General features: G+C 46.5%; 1 protein-coding gene across 2 annotated transcripts in view; it reads left to right on the top strand.

The window, feature by feature from the left end:
• The window catches only part of PAK3 (p21 (RAC1) activated kinase 3), a 78,833-nt gene extending 62,277 nt beyond the window's left edge, over nucleotides 1–16,556 (top strand). For both annotated transcript variants that reach the window (XM_082488410.1, XM_082488411.1), the window contains exons 9-15: nucleotides 1,269–1,317; nucleotides 4,015–4,127; nucleotides 7,778–7,895; nucleotides 8,755–8,854; nucleotides 9,274–9,470; nucleotides 14,567–14,704; nucleotides 16,285–16,556. In XM_082488410.1, coding sequence (XP_082344536.1) covers nucleotides 1,269–1,317; nucleotides 4,015–4,127; nucleotides 7,778–7,895; nucleotides 8,755–8,854; nucleotides 9,274–9,470; nucleotides 14,567–14,704; nucleotides 16,285–16,374 — 805 coding nt within the window. In that variant the 3' untranslated portion in view covers nucleotides 16,375–16,556. The remainder of the gene's footprint in view (nucleotides 1–1,268; nucleotides 1,318–4,014; nucleotides 4,128–7,777; nucleotides 7,896–8,754; nucleotides 8,855–9,273; nucleotides 9,471–14,566; nucleotides 14,705–16,284) is intronic.
• The last annotated feature ends 8,772 nt before the right edge of the window (nucleotides 16,557–25,328 follow it).

Here is a 25,328-nt window from a genome sequence, read left to right as displayed (position 1 = left end):
TCATAGGAAAATGCATTTGCATTTATATTAAAAGAATACATAGCGTGCCCAATGAGAACATTGTTCTCAACACAGACGTACAGTCTCTGGTGCCTGTTGAATTAAAATGCTTCAGAAATATTTCAGCCTGCAGGTAAACAAGCCAGGGGATCATGTAAAAACGAGCAAACTGATTTTGGCATTTCAGTCAGTGGGGCACTTGCAGGGTGCGCGTTCCCAGTTCTCAGAATTCCTGCCCTGGCTCTCCCTGGCCTCGCTGCCCATGCAGACGTGGGCTTCTTAAATGATGGCAGTGTAAAGCTGTGGTTTAGCTCAGAAGGGAGCCCCATTAGGGTTTACAAGCCCACGGTTGCTTTTAAACCCAAAGGGATTCCCTCTTGATCTTGGCCTTTCTGGCCCTTCAGATCTTTATGGGGGAAGAACCTCTTTTAACAAGAGGCAGATGGCAAACAAAGCCCCACACTATCTAATCTGCAGGTGAGCACACCAGTGATTTCTGGTGACTCTACAGCACAACCTGTGCCTGCCGCAGAAGCAGAACACCATGAAGAGTCCTTCATGTGTATGGTGCACCTAACAGGAGCAGCTGCTGACTGCTCTTGACACACAAAGAAGTTGTCTGAGGATCCTCTGTTTTGAGTAGTTCTCCATTTGTGTGTGAAACTAGAGATGCCCTAACCTGCCCTAGCTGTGACCTTGCAGGATGGCTGGAGAATAGTTTCCTTGCATGCCGGAGAAAGCTGTGGCTAGATCCTGTCCTCAAATGGCTGTCACGTCTATTCGGGGTTCTCAGAACGACTGCATGGTGTTGCCTGAATTTTTGCAGATAGATCCCAATAAGAGGTCTGAGAAGGCACAACTAGACTGTATGTTGCATTCACTGGAAAAAAACAACATACGCACGCACACACACGCACACACAAAAGGAAGAAAAAAAAGGGAAAACTGGAGAAAATGGAGAAAGAATTAAATACATTATTTTCCAGTTTTTGTAGATACTCCCCTCCTACAGTTTTGAACTAAAATAATTTAGTATGTACATTTGAGATTTGCACCAGCCCTTTTTCTTCATGTTGGACATAAGATTTTTCTCGGATACCCTGCGTGGCAGAGGGCTGGTGGGCTGCTGCGCTCTGCGCTGCTGGCTGAAGAAGTGGATGAACAAAGGTGTTTTATAAACACTACAGGCAGCAGAGATCTATCTGGGCTTGCTTTCACTCGTAGGGACTAAACCACTTCTCATTTCTTCACTGCTGTTTTCTTCCTAGGGCGTCAGGAACTGTTTATACAGCAATCGACATTGCCACAGGACAAGAGGTAAGTGTCAACAGTCCCAGCAGATTTTGCAGGTATTCAGTGCTTTCCCCTCTGGTACGAAATGCGGACGGGGCTTTCGGGTCACCAGTAGATCTGTACTGCAAAGGCTGTTCCTCTGAGGCACAGACGAGTGTCAGCCTGCAAAATACATCTCCCACTAAGGCTGTTCCTCCTAAGCCCGGACTAGTGTCACTGGCAAATCTGCGGTCTGCAGCCTGTCAGGGAAAGCTCTTCAAGGGCAATGTGGTTCTGTGCCTCAGAACCTGAACACTTACTGTGGCCATCCACTGTCCAGCAATTATTCCACTGAGGTGTTGATTAATGCCTGAAAAGGTGCCTGCAAATTCCTGGCGGGAGGTCCTCATCCCCCTGGAATCAGGAAGAGCCTTGGTGCTCTCTGTGCTTGGGCTGATGCTTCAACCGTAGCTTTTAAGGCCAATTGTAAAAGAATCATTTTTTTACTTACTCTGTCTTCAGAATATGTCAGCGCTCTCCATAGTATTGTTGGTCCCAGCCTGGTACCGTCTTACGTCATCCCTGAATGGGTAGTTTAATGGAGAGAAATCTGTAAAGAAATCCCAGCAAGCTTTTGGGCCTGATAAAAACTTTGTAATTTTTATTGCCACTGTGAATTTATTGGTTTAGAAATTGTTATATCTCTGTTCCTCAGTGTGCGTGAAGTTGTGCTATTACAGAGAATGTTGGTCTATATATACAATTTAACTCTGTACATTAACAGCATAAACTTGCCTGTGGACCTGGCCGGAGATTGGTTAGCAATACAAATTGTAAAATCTAAAAATTTGCCATAATTAGAGGTCTCGGGAGAACACTAGGGGTGCTCATAGATTCCCCTGTTGCTGTGGGGCATAAATAGCTTCATTATGTTGCTTAATTTCAGACAGACTTTGTCCTTATTAACTGCCAGAAAGAATGCAAGGAGGGAAGCGGTATCTTTCCGAGAAGGACACGCTAGCTCTGTCTTAATTACTAAATATATTAATGCGTCAACTAGCTGATGGAGGCTGCCATCATTCAGTCCCAATTTGTCTTAATCACAGGTTCAGACAGTAATACTATTTAGCATTTTTTCCATTGGGTGTTTCATCTTCAAAGTATAATGCAAGACCTAATTAAGGAGAGATCATCTTTAGGATGAAATTTTCTGGTTTAGTCATACTGAAGCTGGTTGACACACACACTGACAAATGAGAAGACATATGCCAAGAGCAAAGATTGCTCCTAAACAATACAGTCGTGTTTAGGTCTGGTGTCAGTGACAGCCCATTACAGCCCGTGAACTGGTCGCAGGGAAGTGGGGGCCAGGGGGGTGAGAGACAAATCTTGAAGGAAAGCACTGTTAATGCTGATGGTCCTTGTAGTGGCCAATTTAAAGATTCCTTTTCCAAGCGATAGTTTTTGAACACATACAAACCCTGCCTGAAAATCTGGCTAGAAAAGCAGGAACAAGAGCGGAGGGGTGGTCTCTTTTGTGCCAAGTCAAGAGCAGGACTAGACGGAGGGGGGGGCTGGCCAAATTGCATACAGAGGGAACAAGAGGCAGACTTTAAATAGCCACAGGGCCACGTCTCCCCACAAGGTGCGTGTTGGGTAGGAGGGCTCTTCGGGGACCGTGGGGGAAGATGTATTTGTAGGAGTCCTTGGCTGGAGCGGAGCTGGATGGCAGAGGGGGAAGAAGGGCTGAGCCCAGGACTCAAGCGGAGACCGTGGCTGCCTGGGGGAAGATGGGGCTGGGTGGAGGACCAGGATGAGGCCGAGGCGGGATGGCTACAGTGGTTTAGAGCAAAAGTAATCACATTAGTAATAAACAGATGAGGTGGTGTCTTAGAGAATCCCATTGCTCTTTGGGGCTACAGCTTAACATTTCTGATTTATCACTTCTGGCTGTCAGCAAATACATCTGAATCGTGCTGGTAGATTCTCATCCACCTGCAGTGCTGCACTTTATAACTGCTCTTAGATAAAGGTCTTCAAGGGATCTAAAAGCCCTAAGCCCTGCTTATAAGCCCTGGCTGTATCCATAACAGACCACAGAATGGATTATTTTTTTCAGCCCAGAAAATAACTGCACATCTAAACTGTGTTAAAGAACGTTGTTTAGAGTTGCAAAAGCAAAATTCAAGAAGTTAGAAAGTGCTAGGACTGTATTTTTTTTGTGTGTGTAACCTTAGTGATCTTTTTTAGTATGGCATTTTATATGTAATGTATGTATGAGTTTTCTTTCAGTTATGCAGTCAAGTCAAGAGTAGCAGCAGTTGCTGAAGTAATGATCAAACATCATATAATTGCTAAAGTATTACCAGCTGGTTTTATGTATTTTCACACTAACAAAATCACTTCTGGCTTGCAAAACGTGCATGAATAATAGTGGTTTATAAACCAAGGCCGTTTGAGAAGAATATAGGTCCAGAGTGGTGTTAGAGATTTGTGGTTCATCGTTTAAAGACCATTTTTACAGATCTTACAAGGCAAAATGTATATGACCGTGTGTCCTGTAACTAGTACCCAAGCTAGCAGTGAGAGAGGGTGTTGTAATGTAAGTTACTGAGCTCTTAGGTCTAATAAAGAGACAGTTTGGCAGAGCTCTGCTACGTCATTCCAGAAACACTCACTCCACGTTCATTCTGATCTCATGCAACGGACTACTCAAGTTAATGGTTTTCAATGTCATTTTAGGTGGCCATAAAACAAATGAATCTCCAACAACAGCCCAAAAAGGAACTAATTATTAATGAAATCCTGGTCATGAGGGAAAATAAGAACCCCAATATTGTTAACTATTTAGACAGGTAAGTAGTTCCGGTGATATAACATGAATGATCATTTACATACTGCAAGCCAAAGATTAAAAAAAAACCTTTGGTCATTGGCAGAAAAATGACCTCTGTATTATTTATCTACTCATATACAATCACAGAATCTTCAGAGTTGGAAGGGACCTCTAGAGATCATCCAGCCCAACTCCCCTGCTAAAGCAGGATTGCCTGGAGCACACTACTCAGGACTGCATCCAGGCGGGTCTTGAAAAATCTCCAGAGAAGGGGACTCCACAACCTCCCTGGACAGCCTGTGCCAGTGCTCTGTCACCCTCACCGTAAAGAAGTTTTTCCGTGTATTTGAACGGAACTTCCCATGTTCCAACTGGTGCCCACTGCCCCTCGTCCTGTCACTGGGAACCACTGAAAAGAGCCTGGCTCCATCCTCCTTCAGCCCACCCTTGAGACACTTGTACGCCATAATAAGGTCTCCCCTCAGCCTTCTCTTCTCCAGGCTAAAGAGTCCCAGCTCTCTCAGCCTTTCCTCATAAGGGAGATGCTCCAATCCCTCAGTCATCTTAGTTGCCCTTTGCTGGACTCGCTCCAGCACTTCCCTGTCCCTCTTGAACTGGGGAGCCCAGAACTGGACACATTATTCCAGTTGTGGCCTCACCAGTGCAGAGTAGAGGGGGAGAATGACCTCCCTCGCCCTACTGGCCACACTCTTCCCTATGCAGCCCAGGATTCCATTGGCCTTTTTGGCATCACGGGCACATTGCTGGGTCATGGATAATTTACTACCTACCAGGACCCCCAGATCCTTCTCCTCAGAACTACTTCCCAGCAGGTCCGTCCCTAACCTGTACTGGTGCCTAGCATTCTTCCTCCCCAGGTGCAGGACCCTGCACTTGCTTTTGTTGAACCTCATTAGGTTCTTCTCTGCCCAGCTCTCCAGCCTGTCCAGGGCACGCTGGATGGCAGCACGGCCCTCTGGAGTGTCAGCCACCCCTCCTAGTTTGGTATCATCAGTGAACTTGCTCAGGATACACTCTGTCCCCTCATCCAGGTCATTGATGAATATGTTGAACAAGATTGGACCGAGTATTGACCCCTGGGGGACACCGCTGGTTACAGGCCTCCAGCTAGACTCTGCTCCATTAATCACAACCCTCTGAGTTCTGTCACACAGCCAGCTCTCAATCCACCTCGCTGTCACCTCCTCTAGCCCACACTTCCTCAACTTGCTAATGAGGATGTTATGGGAGGCAGTGTCAAAAGCCTTGCTGAAGTCAAGGTAGATGACATCTACGGTTCTCCCCTCATCCAGCCAACCAGTTATAACATCATAGAAGGCTGTCAGATTGGTCAAGCATGATTTACCCTTGGTCAATCCGTGTTGACCACTTCCAATAACTTCCTGTTCCTCAACATGTTTGGAGGTGACATCCACAATGGGTCGCTCCAGTACCTTCCCAGGGACAGAGGTGAGACTAATTGGCTTGTAGTTCCCTGGGTCCTCCTTCTTGCCTTTTTTGAAGATTGGAGTGATGTCGGCCTTCCTCCAGTCCTCCGGCACCTCTCCTGTTCCCCATGACCTTTCAAAGACGACGGAGGGTGGTCTAGCAATAACATCTGCCAGCTCTCTCGCCATTTGCGGGTGCATCCCGTCAGGGCCCATGGACTTATGGATGTCCAGCTTGGCCGAGTGATCTCTGACCAGGTCCTCCTCAACTGAGGGAAAATCTTCCTCTCTCCACATCTTCCCCCTTGCCTCCAGGGTTTGGGATTCATGAGGGACAGCTTTAGCAGTGAAGACCGAAGAAAAGGCGGCATTCAGTAACTCAGCCTTCTCTATGTCTTCCACCACTAGGGCACCCGTCTCCTTCATCAGTGGGCCTACATTTGCCCTGGTCTTTCTTTTTCTATTGATGTACTGAAAGAATCTCTTATTATCTTTAACTGCAGTGGCCAAGCTGAGTTCTGATTGAGCTTTGGCCCTTCTCATTTTCCCCCTGCATAGCTTCGTTATATCTTGATAGGCCTCATAAGTTGCCAACCCCCTTTTCCAGAGAATGTAAACTTTCCTTTTTTTCCTGAGGTCCAGCCAAAGCTCTCTATTTAGCCAGGCTGGTCTTCTTCGCTGTTTGCTCGTTTTTCGGGATATGGGGATGGCCTTCTCCTGTGCTTCTAAGAGTACCTGCTTGAAGCATGACCAGCCTTCCTGGGCACCTTTGCCCTTCAAAACTGCCTCCCAAGGCACACTCTCGACCGTGCTCCTAAACAGGCTAAAGCCTGCCCTTCGGAAGTCCAAGGTGGCAGTTCTGCTGGCTCCCCGCCTTGCTTCTCCAAGAATTGCAAAATTTACCATTTCATGATCACTGTGTCCAAGACGACCTCCAACCTTTACGTCCCCCACAAGACCTTCTCTGTTAACAAGCAGTAGGTCTGGTAGGACACTTTTCCTAGTTGGTTCGTTCACCAGCTGTGTTAGGAAGTTGTCTTCCACACACTCTAGGAACCTCTGAGATTGTTCCCTCTCTGCTGCGTAGTTTTTCCAGCAGACGTCTGGGAAGTTGAAGTCCCCCATTAGAACAAGGGCAAGTGATCGTGAGACCTCTGCCAGCTGCTTATAGAATATTTCATCAGTTTCTACATTCTGATTGGGGGGTCTATAACAAACTTCCACCATGATGTCTGCCTTGTCCCCTTAATTCTTATCCATACACACTCAACACTGTCAATCACACTGTTAAGTTCTAAACATTCAAAACTGCCCCTAACATAGAGGGCCGCCCCACCACCTCTCCTTCCTTGCCTGTCCCTTCTGAAAAGTTGGTGGCCATCGATTACAGCACTCCACTTGTGTGTGTCTTCCTACCATGTTTCTGTTACGGCAACTATATCATAGTTTCCTTCCTGCACAATGTGTTGGAGGAGGTCGCATTTTGTCTGCGTTCATCTTTTCTGGCATGTATAGTTTGAAGTATGTTTTCAAAAACCTGGGTCAGCCATATCTTACTAAAACAACAGCCTGTGAGTTCACTGCCTCCTTGTTGTTTTGTTGTTGGTTTTGTTTTGGGTTTTTTTGTTGATCGTATTTTCCTGTGTCTTATCATAAGTGCTGATAAATCATCATAGAAATTATTTCCCTTGGGCTGTTCCCACTATTTTTCCGTTGCTGTGGGTGCCAGAAAGACTAGGTTCTTGTTTCCAGAAACATGTAATTTGCCAGTTTTAAAATTGTTTTTCCTGTTTCTGAAAGCATTTTATGTAAGGTTTTCCGAACTGTTGACTAGTTTCTGTCCTCAGTGGTACACACCCTCCTACCGTGGACAACTATGAAAGCTGTGTTGCCTCGTTCCTGGAGTTAATCATGGAATTTATGTGTTAAGATGATGAACCAGATGATGTGATGTGTCCTGGTTCAAGATGTATCTTTGCCGTTACTAAACTGCATTTTTCACTTGCTTGCCATCTAAGATGCCTAATTTATCACTTATGTGCCTTTCTCATTTAGACTGAAGAGATTCTAAGTACTGTCCATACAGCCTAGAAGGAATGTCTATTCATTTTATTCTGTCTTCATTTAAAAATGACCTGGAAACAAGAATCAATTGTAGTCTTTTTCATAAGGTACTTTAGCTATGCACATTCATCTGAATCCCATTGTTTTCTTCTTTCAGCTACCTAGTCGGTGATGAACTCTGGGTAGTTATGGAATACTTGGCTGGAGGCTCTTTAACCGATGTGGTTACAGAGACGTGTATGGATGAAGGACAGATAGCAGCTGTCTGTAGGGAGGTAAGAGATCGCGCACGTGCTTCTGATTACTTGGACTGGACGGTACTTCTAAACAGGTGGTAAGAACATGAGTAATTTCATGTTCATGGCTTTGTTTCTGTGTTGCTTTTATAATACGGAGAAGAAAGAGCATCTTAAGTGAACTGCCTGCCAGTATGACTGCACTTACTATGCTCTGTTATTATGCTCTTATATACTGTTATTGTACTATCTCTTTTATTTTTAATTTTTAATTTTTTTTAGTTTTACTGTTCTCAACTTTCCCTCTTTAAACATTTGCCTGGAGCATGTCTGTACAGCATTCCTTGCCTGTAAAAGCAAACGTGCTGGTGATAGAATTTTAAAATAACAGCAAAGAAGAATTAGAGACTCATTTATCTCTGTCCTCAGCTTAAAAGGACAGTGTTCCACCCAAAATGGTCTTTGCTTCTGAAAAATGACTAACATGCTACTTCCAAATCCTTAGGCTGTAGAGCCTAACAATAAAATCTTTGTCATGCAACCTCCCACCTGAAAGTGATCCACTTCATACCGAAGGAAGGGACTTTTTCTTTTTTGGCAAACAAAAGTTTGTCATATGGATGGAGATTGCGCATTCGTTGCAGCAGCAGTCATTCTGTCTGTGCTTTCAGGGTATAGTCTGTAACAATACTTGACATTTCTCTTCCAAAAGCTAATATGCCTTCATTTAGAAAGTTATTACTCTAATAGTGTTGAAGCGGCAAGCTATTCCTCTTGACAATATTCTGCCATTACTCACAATTCATCTAGAAATTAAATCTTTTAGAGCCGTTTCCTTTCTTGTGTGATGAAATCAGGTCATTAATTTTTACCCTTGTGTTTCTTTTTTATCTATCAGTGCCTGCAAGCACTGGATTTCCTTCATTCAAACCAAGTGATTCACAGAGACATCAAAAGCGACAATATTCTTCTCGGAATGGACGGATCTGTCAAATTGAGTAGGTATTCTTGGTCAGGCGCAGCGTTCCCAGGATGTGGTGCGGGGCTGCTTTTGACTGACTGCCAGTTACCTACAAGTGATGCCTGTGGTGTGCTGCACTGACCACTGCTGCAAGCTCAGAGCACAATGCCAACGTGCAGAGAGGTAGAGAGAGGAAAAAGGCTTTGTTTTGTGTATGTCCCTTCCAGAGGGAGGGAGTTACAATCTAAAGCTTCAAGTGAATAAAAGCCACTGCATGAAACTTAAGGGGGTTTTTAAGTGGCCAAGTCAGTATTTCCTTGGTTACAGCACTGAGTAAAGAGCACGGCCGCTTTTCCAGATATATCCAACAGCGCATTCTCAGGCATACAGTGGGGATTTCTTTTGCTTGGTTTCATAATTCGAGCTGGCTTTAACAATACTCGTTTTTCTTCTCAGCTGATTTCGGCTTCTGTGCTCAGATCACCCCTGAGCAGAGTAAACGGAGCACAATGGTCGGGACTCCTTATTGGATGGCACCAGAAGTGGTGACGCGAAAAGCATACGGCCCCAAAGTGGACATCTGGTCACTTGGGATCATGGCAATAGAAATGGTGGAAGGAGAACCTCCTTACCTTAATGAAAATCCTCTCAGGGTAAGATGCAAATGAAACCAGATACCACTGTCTGTCAAATGTTTTGTCTCCCATGAGACAAAATCCCAGTCGTGTCAGCTTGAACTAGCCCCACCGAGGCCCACTTCTAAAAATGTCGCTGGAGCGTATCAGCATATACTGTAGCTTTGGTTACATCTGTGGGAGAACCTCAAAAGAGAAGTGACATGTAGCCGGTTCAGACATGTGCTGGTTTTGTCTTCAATGATGCATGGTTTTGAACTTTCTTTGAGTTGTATCTCTGAGTGACAAGAATTTTTTCAGTGGCAAGTTTCTCCAACTGGGGCATTTTTCTGACAAACACTTCAACTGTATCTGCAGGCAGAGGAGTCTGTTCAAACTCAAATCAGTGCTGATTGCCTACCTGAGCCTTTCAGGAGGTGTCGCTGGTTATAGTAATGTCATAGCTATTTATTACCAAATACATTTCTAAAAGTATGTTTTAGCACAGATACGTGTAGTAAACTAATGTATCTTTAATGTTTTGAAGTTTCCAGTTTTATTCTAATCCCTTAAAATGAAATGACCAGTTCTCATACCGAATGAGCATGTTAATAGTGGAGGAATGTATACAAAGGTAAAACCTCATGACTGAGAGCTGAAACAACATTAAATGCTGCACTGGTGATTCCCAATAGGATGCAGGAATTTGAGGAAATTAGTTTTGACCTATGTGTATACATACATAATTTTTGTTAAGGCTAGAATTAATATAGCCCATGACCTTTAGCTTTTCTCATAGCATTCAGGTTGCGCTCTCTCCGGTCTACGGCACCCTGACTCTGTACCGTGGACTGAAAGAGCAAACACCAGAACGGTCAGGAAACGGCCGCGGCCGTGCCGCGTAAGAAAGGAGTACAACAATTCCACACGTTTTAGTCTTCTACTCTTTTTAAAAAAAAAGTTGCTGAGTTTTCTTGGAAGACTTCCTCTGGTTTGGTAGGTGCCCTGGGGTTTTTGGTTCCAGTGCACACACGTGGAGCAGTGTGTGCTGTGCCACTTTGTGAGGAGGGATAAGAAAGAAACAGGTTTGGATTCAGACTGAAGCTGAATAAGCAGAGCGCACTGTAGCTGGCAGGGTGGCAGTAGGCCTGTGTCACTGCAGCCCAGTTTTACCAGCAGAGACTTTTGCACGTCACCAGTTTTGCTTTGCTTTCCTGCGAAGAGAAGACCCCCTGTTCCACTTGAGTCCATGGAAGACCCTTGCAAAAAATGCATTTGCCTTGTATAAGGCAGCAAGACCAGATGAAGAGAATTAGCAGTACTGGTCTGGATGCTGAAAATTCCCTGCTTCCTTAACCTCAAATGTTGCTTTGGACTCCTCAAGAAGCCTCAGGCAACTGTTAGAAAGACAACCGGGTTTCTTATCTCTGACCGAATTCACATTCGGCTATTTCTGCCCTTACCCAGCCAGATTATCTGACATGCTCTTTTTCTCCATACGTGCCTCATCTCCTCCTGGAGTTAAGATCAAGTAGAACACGTTTCAAGGCACCTTCAGGTGTCTGAGTAAAATTGCAGTAGATTAAAATCAGGCATCCGAAGTTGGTACCATCTGTATTAGCTTCCTGGACTCTTGCAGAGGTTGTTGCCCCTGAGCTAGGAACGGTGAACAGCTGGTGATGGACTGCCTGAAGTTCCCCTGTTACCAGCTAGTTTTGTTAAAGTAAATCAACCCCAGTAGGGACAGGATCCATCTGCTGTTGTATGTGGAATCGCAGACCTCAGTGAGAGGTCTCGGCTGCATCCAAACAGGAGAGCTTATAAGCAAGACCTGTTCTTACAGCAAAGTGTTTTAGCTGATGACACACACAGTAGTTCTTTGGCTTAATAGTCACATTTAGACCCCATTCAGGGAATTCTGCAAAGCCTGGAAACAAAAGGATGCTCCTTCATTTTTATGAATGATTGTTTTAATAATGGAAGGCATGCAGGAGCTTCAGTTACTGACACTAATTTAAATATATAAATAAATTATAAGGGCATTAAAGGATCATTAATCATAGAGTTAACAGCAGTCTTGATGCAGCTGTTTTCCACGTGTAGACCAAACGCATGCCGTGTTGCTCAGGTTCTTTCCAGCCTGTGCAGAACTCACAAAAATGAACCATTTTCCAGCCCTGAATGTCCTGGATATTTCTGTGACGGTATTTGTTTTCTCTCACTGTGATTTCCTTCCGTCAGGCGTATGCCTAGGGTGTGAGGGACAAACATGGGTGTGATAGATATCCCTTGAAATACAGGTTGCACCTCCCCAGTTTCAATTTAAAATAAAAACAACGAACCAAATCCTGAGCATTTCTGTTTCCTTTTGCATTTATTAATCACAGCACTTCAGTTTTGCTCAGAACTGTAGCATATTTTCCAAATGCTGTGGATCTCCTACAGTTTCAGGCTTCTAAATCACCTGTATATTGTTCTGTCATGTATCTGGGTGGCCTGGATAACTTTAGGATATCGTTTTCACAGACTACAGTTATAATTGTGTGCTGAATCCATTCTTGTTTCTTGGTATGTTAAACAAATTAATGAGCTTATTGCCCCTTTGCAGCTACTGCAAACACTCGTTTCCTTTCTACTGTTCTTGTTTTTCTTTGCCAACTGTATCATAGGAAACCAAAAGATACATGATACAAAGGTACTTCAGCTTCCCGTAGACCATTTGCTGTGGTCGTAGAAATATTTTAAAAGGTGCAGTAACCCCAGCCGGCAACTCGCCCCCCAGCCCGGATGGAATGAGGGGGGAATCGGAAGAAAAAGGCAAAACTCGTGGGTTGAGATTAAGGCAGTTTAACAGAACAGCAAAGGAAAGAGGAAACAACAACAATAATACTGATAAAGGAATATACAAAACACAATTAATGTACCACCGCTCACCTACCGAACCTGGGAAGCCCCCAGCCCGCTCCCGTGGGGCCCCCAGCCCGCTCCTGTGGGGCCAGTTTGGGTCAGCCTACCTGGCTGTGTGCCGTGAAAATTAACCCTATCCCCGCCGGAACCAGGACAAGTACCAGCTAAAGATAACTCTTCCTCATAATTCATGTTCTGTGAAGAAAGAAGCAACTAAAAGAGCTCCGTTTGTCCTGGCACTCCTGTGTCACAGTAAGGGGAATGCAGCTGGAATAAAATTTCCCAGGCTGACGTCGGTGCTGTAGTCCTTTACCGCAAGAGAAGCAACGTCCCTCCGGTGGCACAGTTTAGACATAGTGAGGACAGGCACGCCAGCGCGGCACTGTGCGCGGTGGCCGAGGTCAGCCGCGGATGGACAGGATAAGACTGATTTTGTGACATTTGTGTTGTGGGAAAAGTAAAGAAACTTCCTTTTACTGTTTTTACTCTAAGATAGTTCATTTGCCTTTTTAGGCTTGGAAATTTTCCTCTGTATTTAAGAGGATAATAACAAAGTCAATTTGGTCACGGTTCATTTAAATGCCGGTAGCGCAGAGCTATTATTATCATGGCAGACATTTTTTATGGAAGGCCTATTCCTGCTATTACTAGTGTATATTTTAGACATATTTTGGAAGTTTAAGTTTGAATGGTTCAAAACGTTTGTGTTATGTTTCTAAATAACATCTTGCAAAAGCAGAATGAACTCATCTTTCTGACTTCTCAGCGTGTTGGACCTTGGTTAGGAGTGAACCACACTGGATAATGCTCCCCCTGTGTTTGGCAAAATTACGCTGTAATTCCTTGGCCTCAGGCGTACCGGGAAGACTTGCTAAGCTGCACGGACCCTGTCAGCTGCACGGCAGTGAGCGTCCTTGGCTTTGCTTAAGGAACTTAGCCTTAGCTTAGGCCGGATGCTATTGAGGAGGAGTAAGGCTGGAATTTGGAAGTGTTTGGGTAGGCCTGTGCGCGCAGAGCGACCGTGCGTTCGGCTGAGCGGCTGGACTTTGTGGACGCCACGGAAGGGAATTCAACCCTTAGCACAGACAAATGCTCCCAGTTCTCAGGTAACACTTTGCTTTGGGCTTTAAGTTGTTCCAGCCCTTCTGCCTGTGAAGATGACCCTGAAAACATGAAATGAGTGTAATAGATCTAATGGTATCTTTCCTGAAAAAAAAAAATAATAAAAGTTTTCTAAAACAGTGGTTTTGAGAGATGAACAACCTGCCAATTCTTTTCGCTGGGAAGCTTGCCTGAAACGTGGAGATTATAGTTTAAAGGCGCATAGTCTATTCTGCTACTTGTCCATTTTTGCTGAAATACTTAGTGAACATATTTCTTTCATAGTCCAAACCACTTTCTCCATGTCACCAAGTCTGAGCTTTCAACATCGCAGCTGCCAAAACCTCCCTTTTCTTCCTTGGCAATTTCTGGGACAGGGACATCCTTACTGTATTTATTTGAGTATCAAAACTAGCACAGGGCTACCGTGGGGGTGGAATTACTCATTTTTCTGATTAGACTATTAAACATTTTTGTTTTACCGTGTAAGTGAAGCTGATCTGGAATTTCGAGAGCTATGAAAGACATAGTTGCAGGTGGCTCCTGTCTGCCCAATTGCGCGTTTTCTTCATAATATATTTGTGCATGCAACTTAGGTGTCTGTGTTGAAAATGAGGTTCCAAATGTTTCTGTTTCTTTACCCAAGAAATAAGCTGATGGATTTACTTTTTTTCATCCAGTTACCATTTTTATCAAGAACAGACCAAAAATCTTGACTACCTTTGTTTTATGGAAGCTGTACTTTAGGGACCATTGAGCACTGCAGAGATACATTTTATGTAATAATCTTTTGAAATAATATAGTTAGACCAAATTCACTCTTTAAAATAGCCTGTAAAGATAGTTTCGATACTTGGAGAAGCAAAATGTGCTTTTGCTGATGTAGTTCATACTAACTAGGTCAGCCAATGAAATCAGCTGTCAAAGCAAGATCATTTTGATGTTGGAATAGCTGTAGCTGCATCAGGGTTGGTTGTGGTTTTTTTGTTGGTATAGAAAAATCATCTCTAACCCTCTGCCAGGGAAGAAACTGCCACTGGAGACTGGACCTTAAAAAATGGGGTCTACGTGAACAGTTATGGATATGAAAAGAAACAGGTGGAGCCTTGTGTTTCCTTTTCCTGTAGGCGTTGTATCTGATAGCGACGAACGGGACACCAGAGCTGCAGAACCCCGAGCGACTGTCCGCTGTGTTTCGCGACTTTCTGAACTGCTGCCTGGAGATGGACGTGGACAGGCGAGGGTCTGCCAAGGAACTTCTGCAGGTAGAATGCGAAGCAGCTGCAAGTGAAACGGCTGCACTATGTAACGGTTTTCTCATCAGCTAAACTCAAAGGCATCAGATGGAACCCCCTCCTATAAGCCTCCAGTCTTGGTGCTTTTCAAATGAAAAATAAGTAGAATCATAGAATGGTTTGGGTTGGAAGGGACCTTTAAAGGTCATCTAGTCCAACCCCCCTGCCATGAGCAGGGACATCTGCAACAAGATCATGTTGCTCAGAGCCCCGTCCAACCTGACCCGCAATGTTTTCCGGGATGGGGCATCTCCCACCTCTCTGGGCAACCTGGGCCAGTGTTTCACCACCAGCAGCGTGAAAAACGTCTTCCTTATATCTAGTCTGAATCTACCCTCTTTCAGTTTAAAACCATTGCCCCTTGTCCTGTCAGAAGAGGCCCTGCTAAAAAGTCTGTCCTTGTCTTTCTTGTAAGCCCCCTTTAAGGATTGAAGGGCCACAATAAGGTCTCGCCGGAGCCTTCTCTGGGCTGAACAACCTCAACTCTCTCAGCCTGTCCCAATAGGAGAGGTGTTTCATCCCTGTGACCATTTTTGTGGCCTTACTTTGTATTTTGGTAGTATATTCAGTTTCACATGGTGGCAAAATAACTGAAGTGGAACGATACCGGGTACAGAGGCCTGAAATGGCATTGGTGGGTACCGTATAGAGAGAGATGACCAGGGAGGAACCCGGTGAAATCAGTCCCTGCCAAGCGGTCAGAGGTTTGGCTGTGGGAAGGAAGGGGCTGTGGGGTGCTCACTGTGAGCATCAGAGGGGCTCCGGCTTGTCCGTCCTGCCCCACTCTTAGAGGGTTCTGCCACTGAGCCCCACTTTTAGAGGTTTCTGCCACCGAAACAGGGACAGGTGGGCGGGACTTGTCACAGCTCCGTTGGCTGCCTGGCGCAGTCGAGTAGATGGGAACTGCTGCAGGTTTACTGCCAGGTTTTGTGGCAGATAAGGAGTTGCAGCACGTGCCACTTGGCTGTCCCTGCTGTGAAGGTGCCAGCCAGCGCGGGGGGGCAGGGGGTGGGATGGCAGACACTGCTCTCGCTGCAACCCAGAGCTGAGTCCGTCAGCGCTCTGTCACTTGTCTCCCTGCTCTTGTCTTGGTGCTGAAAACCTGTACTTCGTTGGCCTTCAGAGTGACACGTGGGCCTAAATACTACTGGGATAAACATATCCTAGAGGTACTGGAGTTCCCTGAGGAATGGCTTATGCCCCTCATCTTTTTTGGCAACTAAAATAGCCCACATCTTTAGAAAACAGAAACTTAAGTGAGTATCTGGGGTTTCCTGAAAGGAACAAGGCCCTGGGACAGCAGGCAGCATTCCCAGAGCACTGGCAGGGCAAAAATCCCAACAAGCTGAAGACACCTTGATAAATGGATTAATAGGATTACGGGCCGTGTTTGCCTGTGATAGCAAGGTACTGGACACGGAGACGCAGGTACGGATGGTCCCCTCGGTCCTATTTCTGGGTATTCCTGGTACCCGGAGGAATACTGCTTGAGCCTGTGAGTGAGTGAGTTTGGAAAGTAATGGTTCATTTCTTTTTTTTCCTTTGGGCAGCATCCGTTTTTAAAATTAGCCAAGCCTCTCTCCAGCCTGACTCCTCTGATCATTGCAGCAAAGGAAGCGATTAAGAACAGCAGCCGCTAGCGCTTCAGGCCGGCTTTCTCCCATGCCAGCTCAGAGCAGGACTGAGAACAAAAACTCTATAAAACCTCAACTCTTGTGCTGCAGGACAGATGGATGGATGAACAAACCAACGGTCACAGTCATGGTGGTAGGAGGGAGAACAACCCAGTCCCTCAAGGAGTAAAAAATTATCATTTGTCTTCTTCCTGCTTTCTGGCTCCTTAATTTATTTTTAAGATGAAACAGGGCTTAAGACAGAGGTAATGACCGAAAATGCTTTGCTGCCTCAGCCATTTCCAAGGTAAAGCAAATTCAGTTGGAAGATTCCCTTCCTTCTCACCCTGTGAATAAGCTGTACATTCACTTTTAAATTGTCAGTTGTTTCTTAAAGACGGAAAGTCCCTTTTATGGGTTTTTTTGGTATGGTTTGGCATTGGAGATGGGTCTCCTTCATTCATAAACTCCAGACTGCACTGCCTTTTGAATACGGCCCACTCGCTGGTATTTGCCCAGTCATGGTACTTCCAGATGAGGAAAAAAAGTGAAATTGCATTTCCAACCAAAAAGAAATCAAGAATGGGGCAGACAAAACATCCTGTTGGGATACAGGTTTTCAACTGTGAATACATAGTGTTTCGGTTCTTGACAATTTGATTTGTATAACTAATTGTAATCTGTTTGCCTGGACGAGAGTCTTACTAAAATGAAAAAGCGGAAAGATCAGTCAGTGTGCTCCGAAAGGGCTCGTCTGATGCAAAGCGGTGAGAAATGTGAGGCGAGAGCGGGCCCAGCCTTGCCCGGCGCTGAGCCCCAGCAGAGCCCTTGCAGAGCACAGGGCGGCCGCAGCAGCCGCAGACCCGGGCTGGAAGAAGGCGCTTGTTGTAGTGGCAGCGGACCGGCGCTGGGTGCTTGCCTCTTCCTGGGACTGGGCTAATCATCCCCTATCAGAGCCAAACTGGCAGTGGGCTGCTCCCGAGGTGAATTGGCGTCCTGCTGGGAAATGCGTGGACTGGTGGGATTAGCCATCTTGGGTCTGTGCGGGAGTAGAGAAGGGCAAAACAGAGCTGAGTGGTGGTGTCACTTCTGAGGGTGCTTACTCTCCTGGTCGTCTCGTAGCTCCTGGGAAAGGTTTAGGAGCGTTTGCGCCACTCGGCAGAGTGGGAGGGAGCGGGGCTGTTCCGCAGGCTCGTGCACAGGTGAGTGTCCTTTAGGGGCACGAGTTCTGCCACAAAACTGAGCCCGACGCGAGTGAGTGACACCTTCCACAGCTGAGATCTGCACGAGCTGGTGCAGCAGACAGCTCTGGAAGAAAGCGTGTTGAAACGTGGAGGTCTGCACTGAGCGAGAGCAGACGTGTGAAACGCAGGGTGGATGGCGGAAATATCCAGAGGCATCACGCCAGTCTGCTTTCTGCTGTCCTGCCTACAGCAAGCGCTGCTGAATGCGGCTCTGAGATACTGGGAGAGAGGGAATCTGGGATGTGACTGAGGATGGTGTTTGGCCAGTCAACTGATCTGTAAGGGAGCAGAATAGTTTAAGTATGCAATTTGTGTTTTATTTATTCATTTCTGAAAAAAAAGACGCAATGTGGCTTCACTCAGAAAAAGCATTTGCATGGAGTAATTGTTGCTGTATTTCAGTAGTACAACTAATCAAAGACCTTCAAAACAGCAATTGAAGCAACACACACCCGGGGGGGGGGGAGGGGGGGGGAAGGTGTGAAACAGCTTTCTGCTGTAGCTCTTCATGTTTAGGCCTGGCCCTGCAAAGGGCTCAGTAGCCTTTAAGGTACTGACCACCTTTGTGTTTTGCCAGTAGGAATGAAGGATGCTTGGGCTATTCTTGAGTTAGGCCAGTAGCTTGTTTGGCTTTGGCTTCTTATTTAGTTAGTCTTTGTGTTCCAACTGTCGTTAATACTGCCAAATTAACCTCCCCTCGCTCGCTCTGTCCGTCCCGGTGTCTTTGGCTGAGGCAACAGACGGAGGCAATGCTCATTGAGTCACCACAGTGAGGTACGAATTAACCTTTCCTGATTCCCTGGGAAGCACAACAGGTCCAATTTTCAGATGCCCAAATCCCATGTCGAGGTGAGCCGCTCCAGTTTTCTGAACTGGGGGAGCCAGAGGGCCACTGGGAGCTGGCAGCTTCCACCACAGCGGCTGAGGAGACTGGACCAGGGTCAGGAACAACAGCAGCCAACCCCTCCTCCCCCTCCCCCCCCAGATAAAAGACGTCCCTGGTGAGCGCTATCGACCAGGGCGGGCAAACAGGGCACGGCGCAGCAGTTTGCCTGGGAAGGGTGCTGAAGCTCTGCCAGCTCGAGCAGGGAGCGATGGTTTCCACCCAGCAGAAAGCCACAGCCTCTCTGAGCTCTGCACCCACCATGACTGACGCAGCTTCCCAGACAGGGCTCCAGTGGGAACGTGCTGCCACCCTGGTGTCAGGCTGTGCCCTGCTCTTACGCCAGGACGGGTCCATGGCAGTGAGCACACCTGTGGCAGGTGGGCACAGGCAGAGAAACCTGGGCTTGGTGACAATACCCCGGGAGGAGGCGAGTAGGTTGAGGAGCATCAGGGAGTGCAGGAGAGAGACAGACTACTGGAATTGCACCCTGCCTTCCCTGGGATGGGCCTGAGAGGCGGAGAGGACGCATGATACAGAGGATTCCCTATTCTCTCTCTGCCTGGCTGAACGTGGTGACTCAAGCGATAGGGGGGCAATGGCGACAAGTTCCTGCCCGGCGCAGCAGGAGCGTCTCCTCTGTCACCACCCCACCCTCCCAGGTACCCTTGCATTGTAGGTATGAGGCTCTGCAAGTGGAAGCAAACAATGTGGGGACATTTGCTGAAAATACAATACGGCGGAGAGGAAACTGTCCAGGAGGTTCCTGGAGTGTGTTGAAGATAACTCCCGACACAGCTGGTGAGGGACCCAACTAGGGAAGGTGCCAGCTGGACCTGCTGTTTGTGAACGGAGAAGGACTTGTGGGGGATGTGACGGTTGGAGGCCGTCTAGAGCATTGCGACCACAAAATGACAGAGTTTTCGATTCTTGGAGAAGTAAGGAGGCGGTCAGCAGACCTGCCACCTCCCTGAGGGCAGACTTTGGGCTGTTCAGGGGCCTGGTTGAGAGAGTCCCCTGAGAGGCAGTCCTAAAGGGCAGAGGAGTCCAGGAAGGCTGGATGTTCTTCAAGAATGAAATCTTAAAGGTACAGGAGCAGGCCGTCCCCATGTGCTGAAAGACAACCCCGCGGGGAAGAAGACCAGCCTGGCTGAACAGAGAGCTTTGGCTGGAATTCAGAAAAAAAAAAAAAAAAAAAAAAAGGAGAGTTTATGACCCTTGGAAGAAGGGGCAGGCAACTCAGAAGGACTACAAGGAGGTTGTGAGCTTATGCAGGGAGAAAATTTGAAGGTCCAAAACCCAACTAGAACTTAATCTGGCTACTGCCATAAAAGACTGGCGTAAAAGACATTTATAGAAACGTAAAAATGTTTCTATAAATACATTAGCAACAAAAGGAGGGCTAAGGATAATCTCCATCCTTTATTGGATGTGGGGGAAACACAGTGACCAAGGATAAGGAAAAGGCTGAGGTACTTAATGCCACCTTTGCCTCAGTCTGTAATAGTAGGACCAGTTGTTCCCCAGGTACCCAGCCCCCTGAGCTGGATGACATGGAGGGGGAGCAGAATGAAGCCCCCATAATCCAGGGGGAAATGGTGAGTGACCTGCTACAGCGCTTAGACACGCACAAGTCTCTGGGGCTGATGGGATCCATCCAAGGGTGCCGAAGGAGCCGGCGGAGGTGCTCACCAAGCCACTTTCCATCATTTCTCAGCAGTCCTGGCTCACTGGGGAGGCCCCAGCTGACTGGAGGTTAGCAAATGTGACTCCCACCTACAAGAAAGGCTGGAAGGAGGATCCGGGGAACTACAGGCCTGTCAGTCTGACCTCGGTGCCTGGGAAGGTTATGGAGCAGATCATCTTGAGTGCCATTACACAGCACATGCAGGACAACCAGGTGATCGCGCCCAGTCAGCATGGGATCATGAAAGGCAGGTCCCGCTTGACAAACCCGATCTCCATCTACAACAAGGTGACCCACTTAGTGGATGAGGGAAAGGCTGTGGATGTTGTTTACCTGGACTTCAGTAAAGCCTTCGACACCATTTCCCGCAGCATTCCCCCGGAGAAACTGTCTGTTCATGGCTTGGACAGATGTACGCTTCGCTGGGTACTCTTTAGATGTAGTGCCGAGGGACGTGGTTCACTGGTAACTTGGCAGTGCTTAGGTGAACGGTTGGACTCGATGCGCTTGAAGGCCCTTTCCCACCTAAATGACCCTCTTCTATTCAGAAGATTCTGTTTCTTTTGTGAGGTCCCAGTTTCCTCTGTCAGCTCAAGCCATCTATCTGGGGGAGAGACTTTCTTGAGCAAGAGAGTAATTCGGACTCGAGATGGGCTGCCTTCAATTTGTAAAGCATTCCTCTGAATGAAACATGTTTGTATTCCATGTGAGAAGTGAAGAAACAAGTAACAGTTTCTGTTTCCAGTATAGCTTTTACTTTTTCCTGCCCACAAAGGAACAGACAGCCGTCCTTCAAAAGGAAAAGCACTTTTTTAATGGCACATATTTGCTGGACATGATAGAAATACTTATGTTGACAGACTACACTATTTGATTGGGGTTTTTTCCTATTTATTTTCTTTACCTATAAGTATTTCAGCATCTCTACATTATAAAAAAACCACTGCCACAACTTCCCCAAAGATAACAGAAATGAAAAATAGGGAAATCAAACGGTAGCATTATTAAACTGGTTTTTGATCAGTGTATGCCCCAGCATACAGAAGATTGTTGGTACTGGCTTTTTAAAGGCAACTGCTGTACTAAGAGGCCTTACTTTTTATTTTATTAAATACTATATTTATTTTTCTTTGCGTCAGCAAACCTAGAGATTTTTCTTCTAAAAAAGAATTCCTGGGCGGCAGACAGGATTCAACAGAAATAACCTCTGCCAGTCGCTGTTTTCAACATGGACTGTAATTGCCGCGCTGAGACTGTTTGACGTGCCGGGAAACGCACCTCTGGCATCCCTGTGGCTCTGTACTTGAGACCCTCTCGGCCACTGAATTCTCAGTCACTCAATACTGAAAGATGGCAGCTGCGCTTATATCCTCCTCATTTCCTGTTGGAGTTGGGAAGAGCCATATTGATATATTAGAAATCCCCAAACAAACAAGCAAAAAAACCAAAACCCAACCCCCAGTCCTGAGAGGGGCAGGTCTTGTACGTTATTTGCAGACTCACATGGTACGTTAGGTTTGACAATAGCATTGGCCTTGCAGAAAGGAAAGAGACAAATACTATAAAATCTCTGGAACCATCTCGGGTTTTTTGACTGCTATCCTTAGATTAGGCAATTAGTTATATATATTTTTGGAAGTATTAGAAATGGGCTGTTTCTATTGCAAAATGCATAGGTAAACAGTTTTCAAACACTTCTATTCCAAGGTTTTAAGAGACTGGTTGTCTTCATTTCTTAATTCATTAAACGGTAAAAAAACCCTATCCAGAGCTTGACTGTGATTCCCGATGCAATGAAGATGTGTGAAAATGGCCCGATAGCTCACTGTGGTTTTAATGTGTTTTGGGACAGAAGCATGACAGCAGTAAAGTCAGGGAGTTTGAGAAGCACAGAAAAGTTTATTTATTTAAGGAAGAAATTTTAAAAAGGAAAAAAAAAATAACCATACCTATGTAAAATTCCATACAGCTCCTGCACGCATTCCGGGGAGCCTGCACGGGGGTGGATCTTATGGTGTGCTCAGGGTTTGATCACAAGCTTGGGCTGGGGTGGCAGTCTCACTTCTTGTGTCCAGCACTTTTGAAAATATGTGTGTGTTTATTCTCCATCTTTGGCTACTGGTTGGCCGACTCACACTACACACAAATGAAATCCAGTATTTTTTTCAGCTGTTTGTTTGAGGCCAATGACTGCCCCTCGGCTGGTCTTTCAGTCAGCATGTCCTGCCACCCAAAATGAAGCACATTCCAGTCACCACAAGAAGGGAAGTTAGTACCTGTCTCCTTGTCCTCCCATCGAAGACATGTCACCATGCCCTATTGTCTGTATGGCGGTTATTTCCAGTATGTAGTCACTGGTGTGGCTACCGAATATTCCTCACGCTGAGCATGTAAGCACTTGTATTTCTTAGTCCAATCCTGACGAAATCCAGTGAGCAAAGAGCCAGAGAGAGCTCTGCAGCACCTACCGTTGGAGCCAGGAGCCAGGGATTCTTTGCTTGACATTCAGGGCATGCGCACTAATGCCAGCTTCGCCCTGCTGAACGTTACCAAGTTAGTGGTCCTTACACCTTCCCGGTGGACTGTTGTCCATTCATGTGCAGACGTGCAACTTAATGATGGGTGATGGGGCAAACCGATGAAGACCCATAAATAGGAGTGTTCAGCTTTCCCCCCCCCTCTCCCCTGACCAGGTAAATGTCTTTAACCTTAACCCCCAGTTTTCAGGAAGCAGGCAAAGGACAACCTTTGTGTCTCAACAGAAACTATCCGAAGTTTCTTTGAGTGTGATTTGCAGGACCATTAAAACTTCTCTTTGCTTGTGTCTGTCCCTGACCTGACAGGGTAATTTCTTCTGGCTGAAGCTTGCAGAATCTTGCTTATACATCCTGCTTTTGGATGGGGTTTAGCACCGATTGCCCTCATCCTAAGCATGCATCATGCGTATAAACCATCACTGGCCTGAGCCTACCAATGGTTGCGTGCACCTTTGGTAGAGATGGCACAAGAGCCATCTCAAAATTAAAAATGGTACTATAGGAAAGAGATGGAGGGATGTTTACATGCTCTTCATGGGTGCCCTTTGGCGGCCAAGTGGGTATGAGCCTGCAAACTTTGTTCTCGCCACTTAGCAGTTCTCCCAAGCAAGGACTTGCGTTCTGCTGGAGTCTGACCCTGACTGAGGAAACTGGCAGCAGTATCATTGGTTAAAGTTGATTATACAGAAAACTGCTAATTGTTTTAATAACCTGTGAGCACAGTGGCTTTGCACTGGACAGTCTCCCAGCAGACCACACATCAGCTTCAGCATCTGTGTCAGGTGCCTCCAGCTGTAACTGAGTGGCACCGTGTGTGCAGCTGCTTGGGGATCGCGCTCAGTTTCTGCCACGCTTTCTCGCAGCGTTTGCCCTGCACAGCTTAGGTACGAAGCCAAAAGGACAGCGGTTCAGCTCAGTGGCACGTGTTACCAGTCGTGCGCACACACCTTTGAATCACAACCCTCTTATTGCATTTACGCACGCCAGCCACCATAATAGGGTCTGACCCTGGGATCCCGCTCATTATTGTAAGGTCCAAGTGAAGGTTTCCAGTTCCCCTGTAATTAGTTCTCAGGTGACAGCTCGAGCTGGGTGCCTCCAAAGAGGGCCTCCTCCTCAATTCACGCCTCTCAATTATACCCGTACCACCCGTCACCCCATCCCCAAGTCCAATCACTTAATTCTGGTCGGTGGTCTCTTGATTTCTTACTGGTTTTCACTGTCACTGGGCTGGCTGCCTTCTAAAGTTACTTCATCGTCTTGGAATTGTCTCCTGGGTTCCTTATCTTCTTCAGTCTGTTCATATTTGGCAGAAAAGGACCTGGGGGTTTTGGTCGACAGCCAGCTGAATAGGTGTGCCCAGGTGGCCGAGAAGGCCAACAGCATCCTGGCCTGTTATCAGGAACTGTGTGGCCAGCAGGAGTGGGCAGTGATTGTCCCCCTGTACTCAGCACCGGTGAGGCCCCACCTTGAATACTGTGCTCAGTTTTGCGCCTCTTACTACAAGAAGGACATTATGGTGCTGGAGCATGTCCAGAGAAGGGCAACAAAGCTGGTGAGGGGTCTGGAGCACATGGCTGATGAGAAGCGGCTGAGGGAACTGGGGGTGTTCGGCCTGGAGAAAAGGAGGCTGAGGAGAGACCTTATTGCTCTCTACAGCTCCCTGAAAGGAGGGGGTAGCGAGGGGGGGGTCGGTCTCTTCTCCCAAGTAACAAGTGATAGGACAAGAGGAAACAGCCTCAAGTTGCACAAGGATGGATATTAGGGAAAACTTCTTCCCGAAAGGGTTGTCAAGCATTGGAACCAGCTGCCCAGGGCAGTTGTGGAGTTGCCATCCCTGGGGGTATTTAAAACACCTGTAGACATGGTGCCGAGGGACATGGTTTAGTGGTGGACTCGGCAGTGTTAGGTTAACGGTTGGACTTAATGACCTTAAAGGTCTTTTCCAACCTAAACAATTCTGTGATTCCATCTTCTGGATTCAGGTTAGCATGTTAGCAGCATCAGTTTTATCAAGAGGTTTACTCTTCATCAGCTCTTGCAGCCTGAGGCCTCAGCTACGAGTGCTAAAGCTGCTAACGCTAAACGACACTACTGGGAGAGAAGAATACAGTTAATCAAATTTTGTCTGTAACACTGAGGGAGGAAGTATATGAACTGAGAACACGACTATTTGTGTGTCACCTTCTCTGTGTCCTTCACTCCTTTCATGGGCTTGAAACAGAGTTTTCCTAAAGTGAGAAATTCAGCAGCGCATTACCTCTCACAGGTCTTGCCCTTTCTAGTCTTTATGCTTGAGTAATTTTGTCCCTCTTCCTGTGCTCTCTGCTCTTCCCGTGCTTGGTGGCTGCTAACCAAGACTGTGTAACTGGCTCAGATAAAGTGCTTGAGATCCTCACTTCTCTGCGCTTTGCACTGCCTGTGTACAGCAGCCTTTTGAATCTGTAAGCTCAGTCTGGAGAGGGAGTTACCACCTCCACTTTGTGCGTAACCTCCAAGGGCCCAGGGCCTGTCCTGTGAAGTCCATGCTTGCAGTGAGGGCTGCCAGATGCCTCAGGGGGGTGTGACACTATTGCAAACAGAAGGGAACAGTGGCAGGTTGCTGTTTTTAAAGTCAGGTCCTTTTGCTG

This window comes from Vanellus vanellus (genome assembly GCF_965231255.1).
Source record: "Vanellus vanellus genome assembly, chromosome: 10".
In the NCBI taxonomy this organism is placed as follows: Eukaryota; Metazoa; Chordata; class Aves; order Charadriiformes; family Charadriidae; genus Vanellus; species Vanellus vanellus.
Note: the sequence above shows the minus strand (reverse complement) of the source record. Positions and strands in the feature narration are given on the sequence as shown.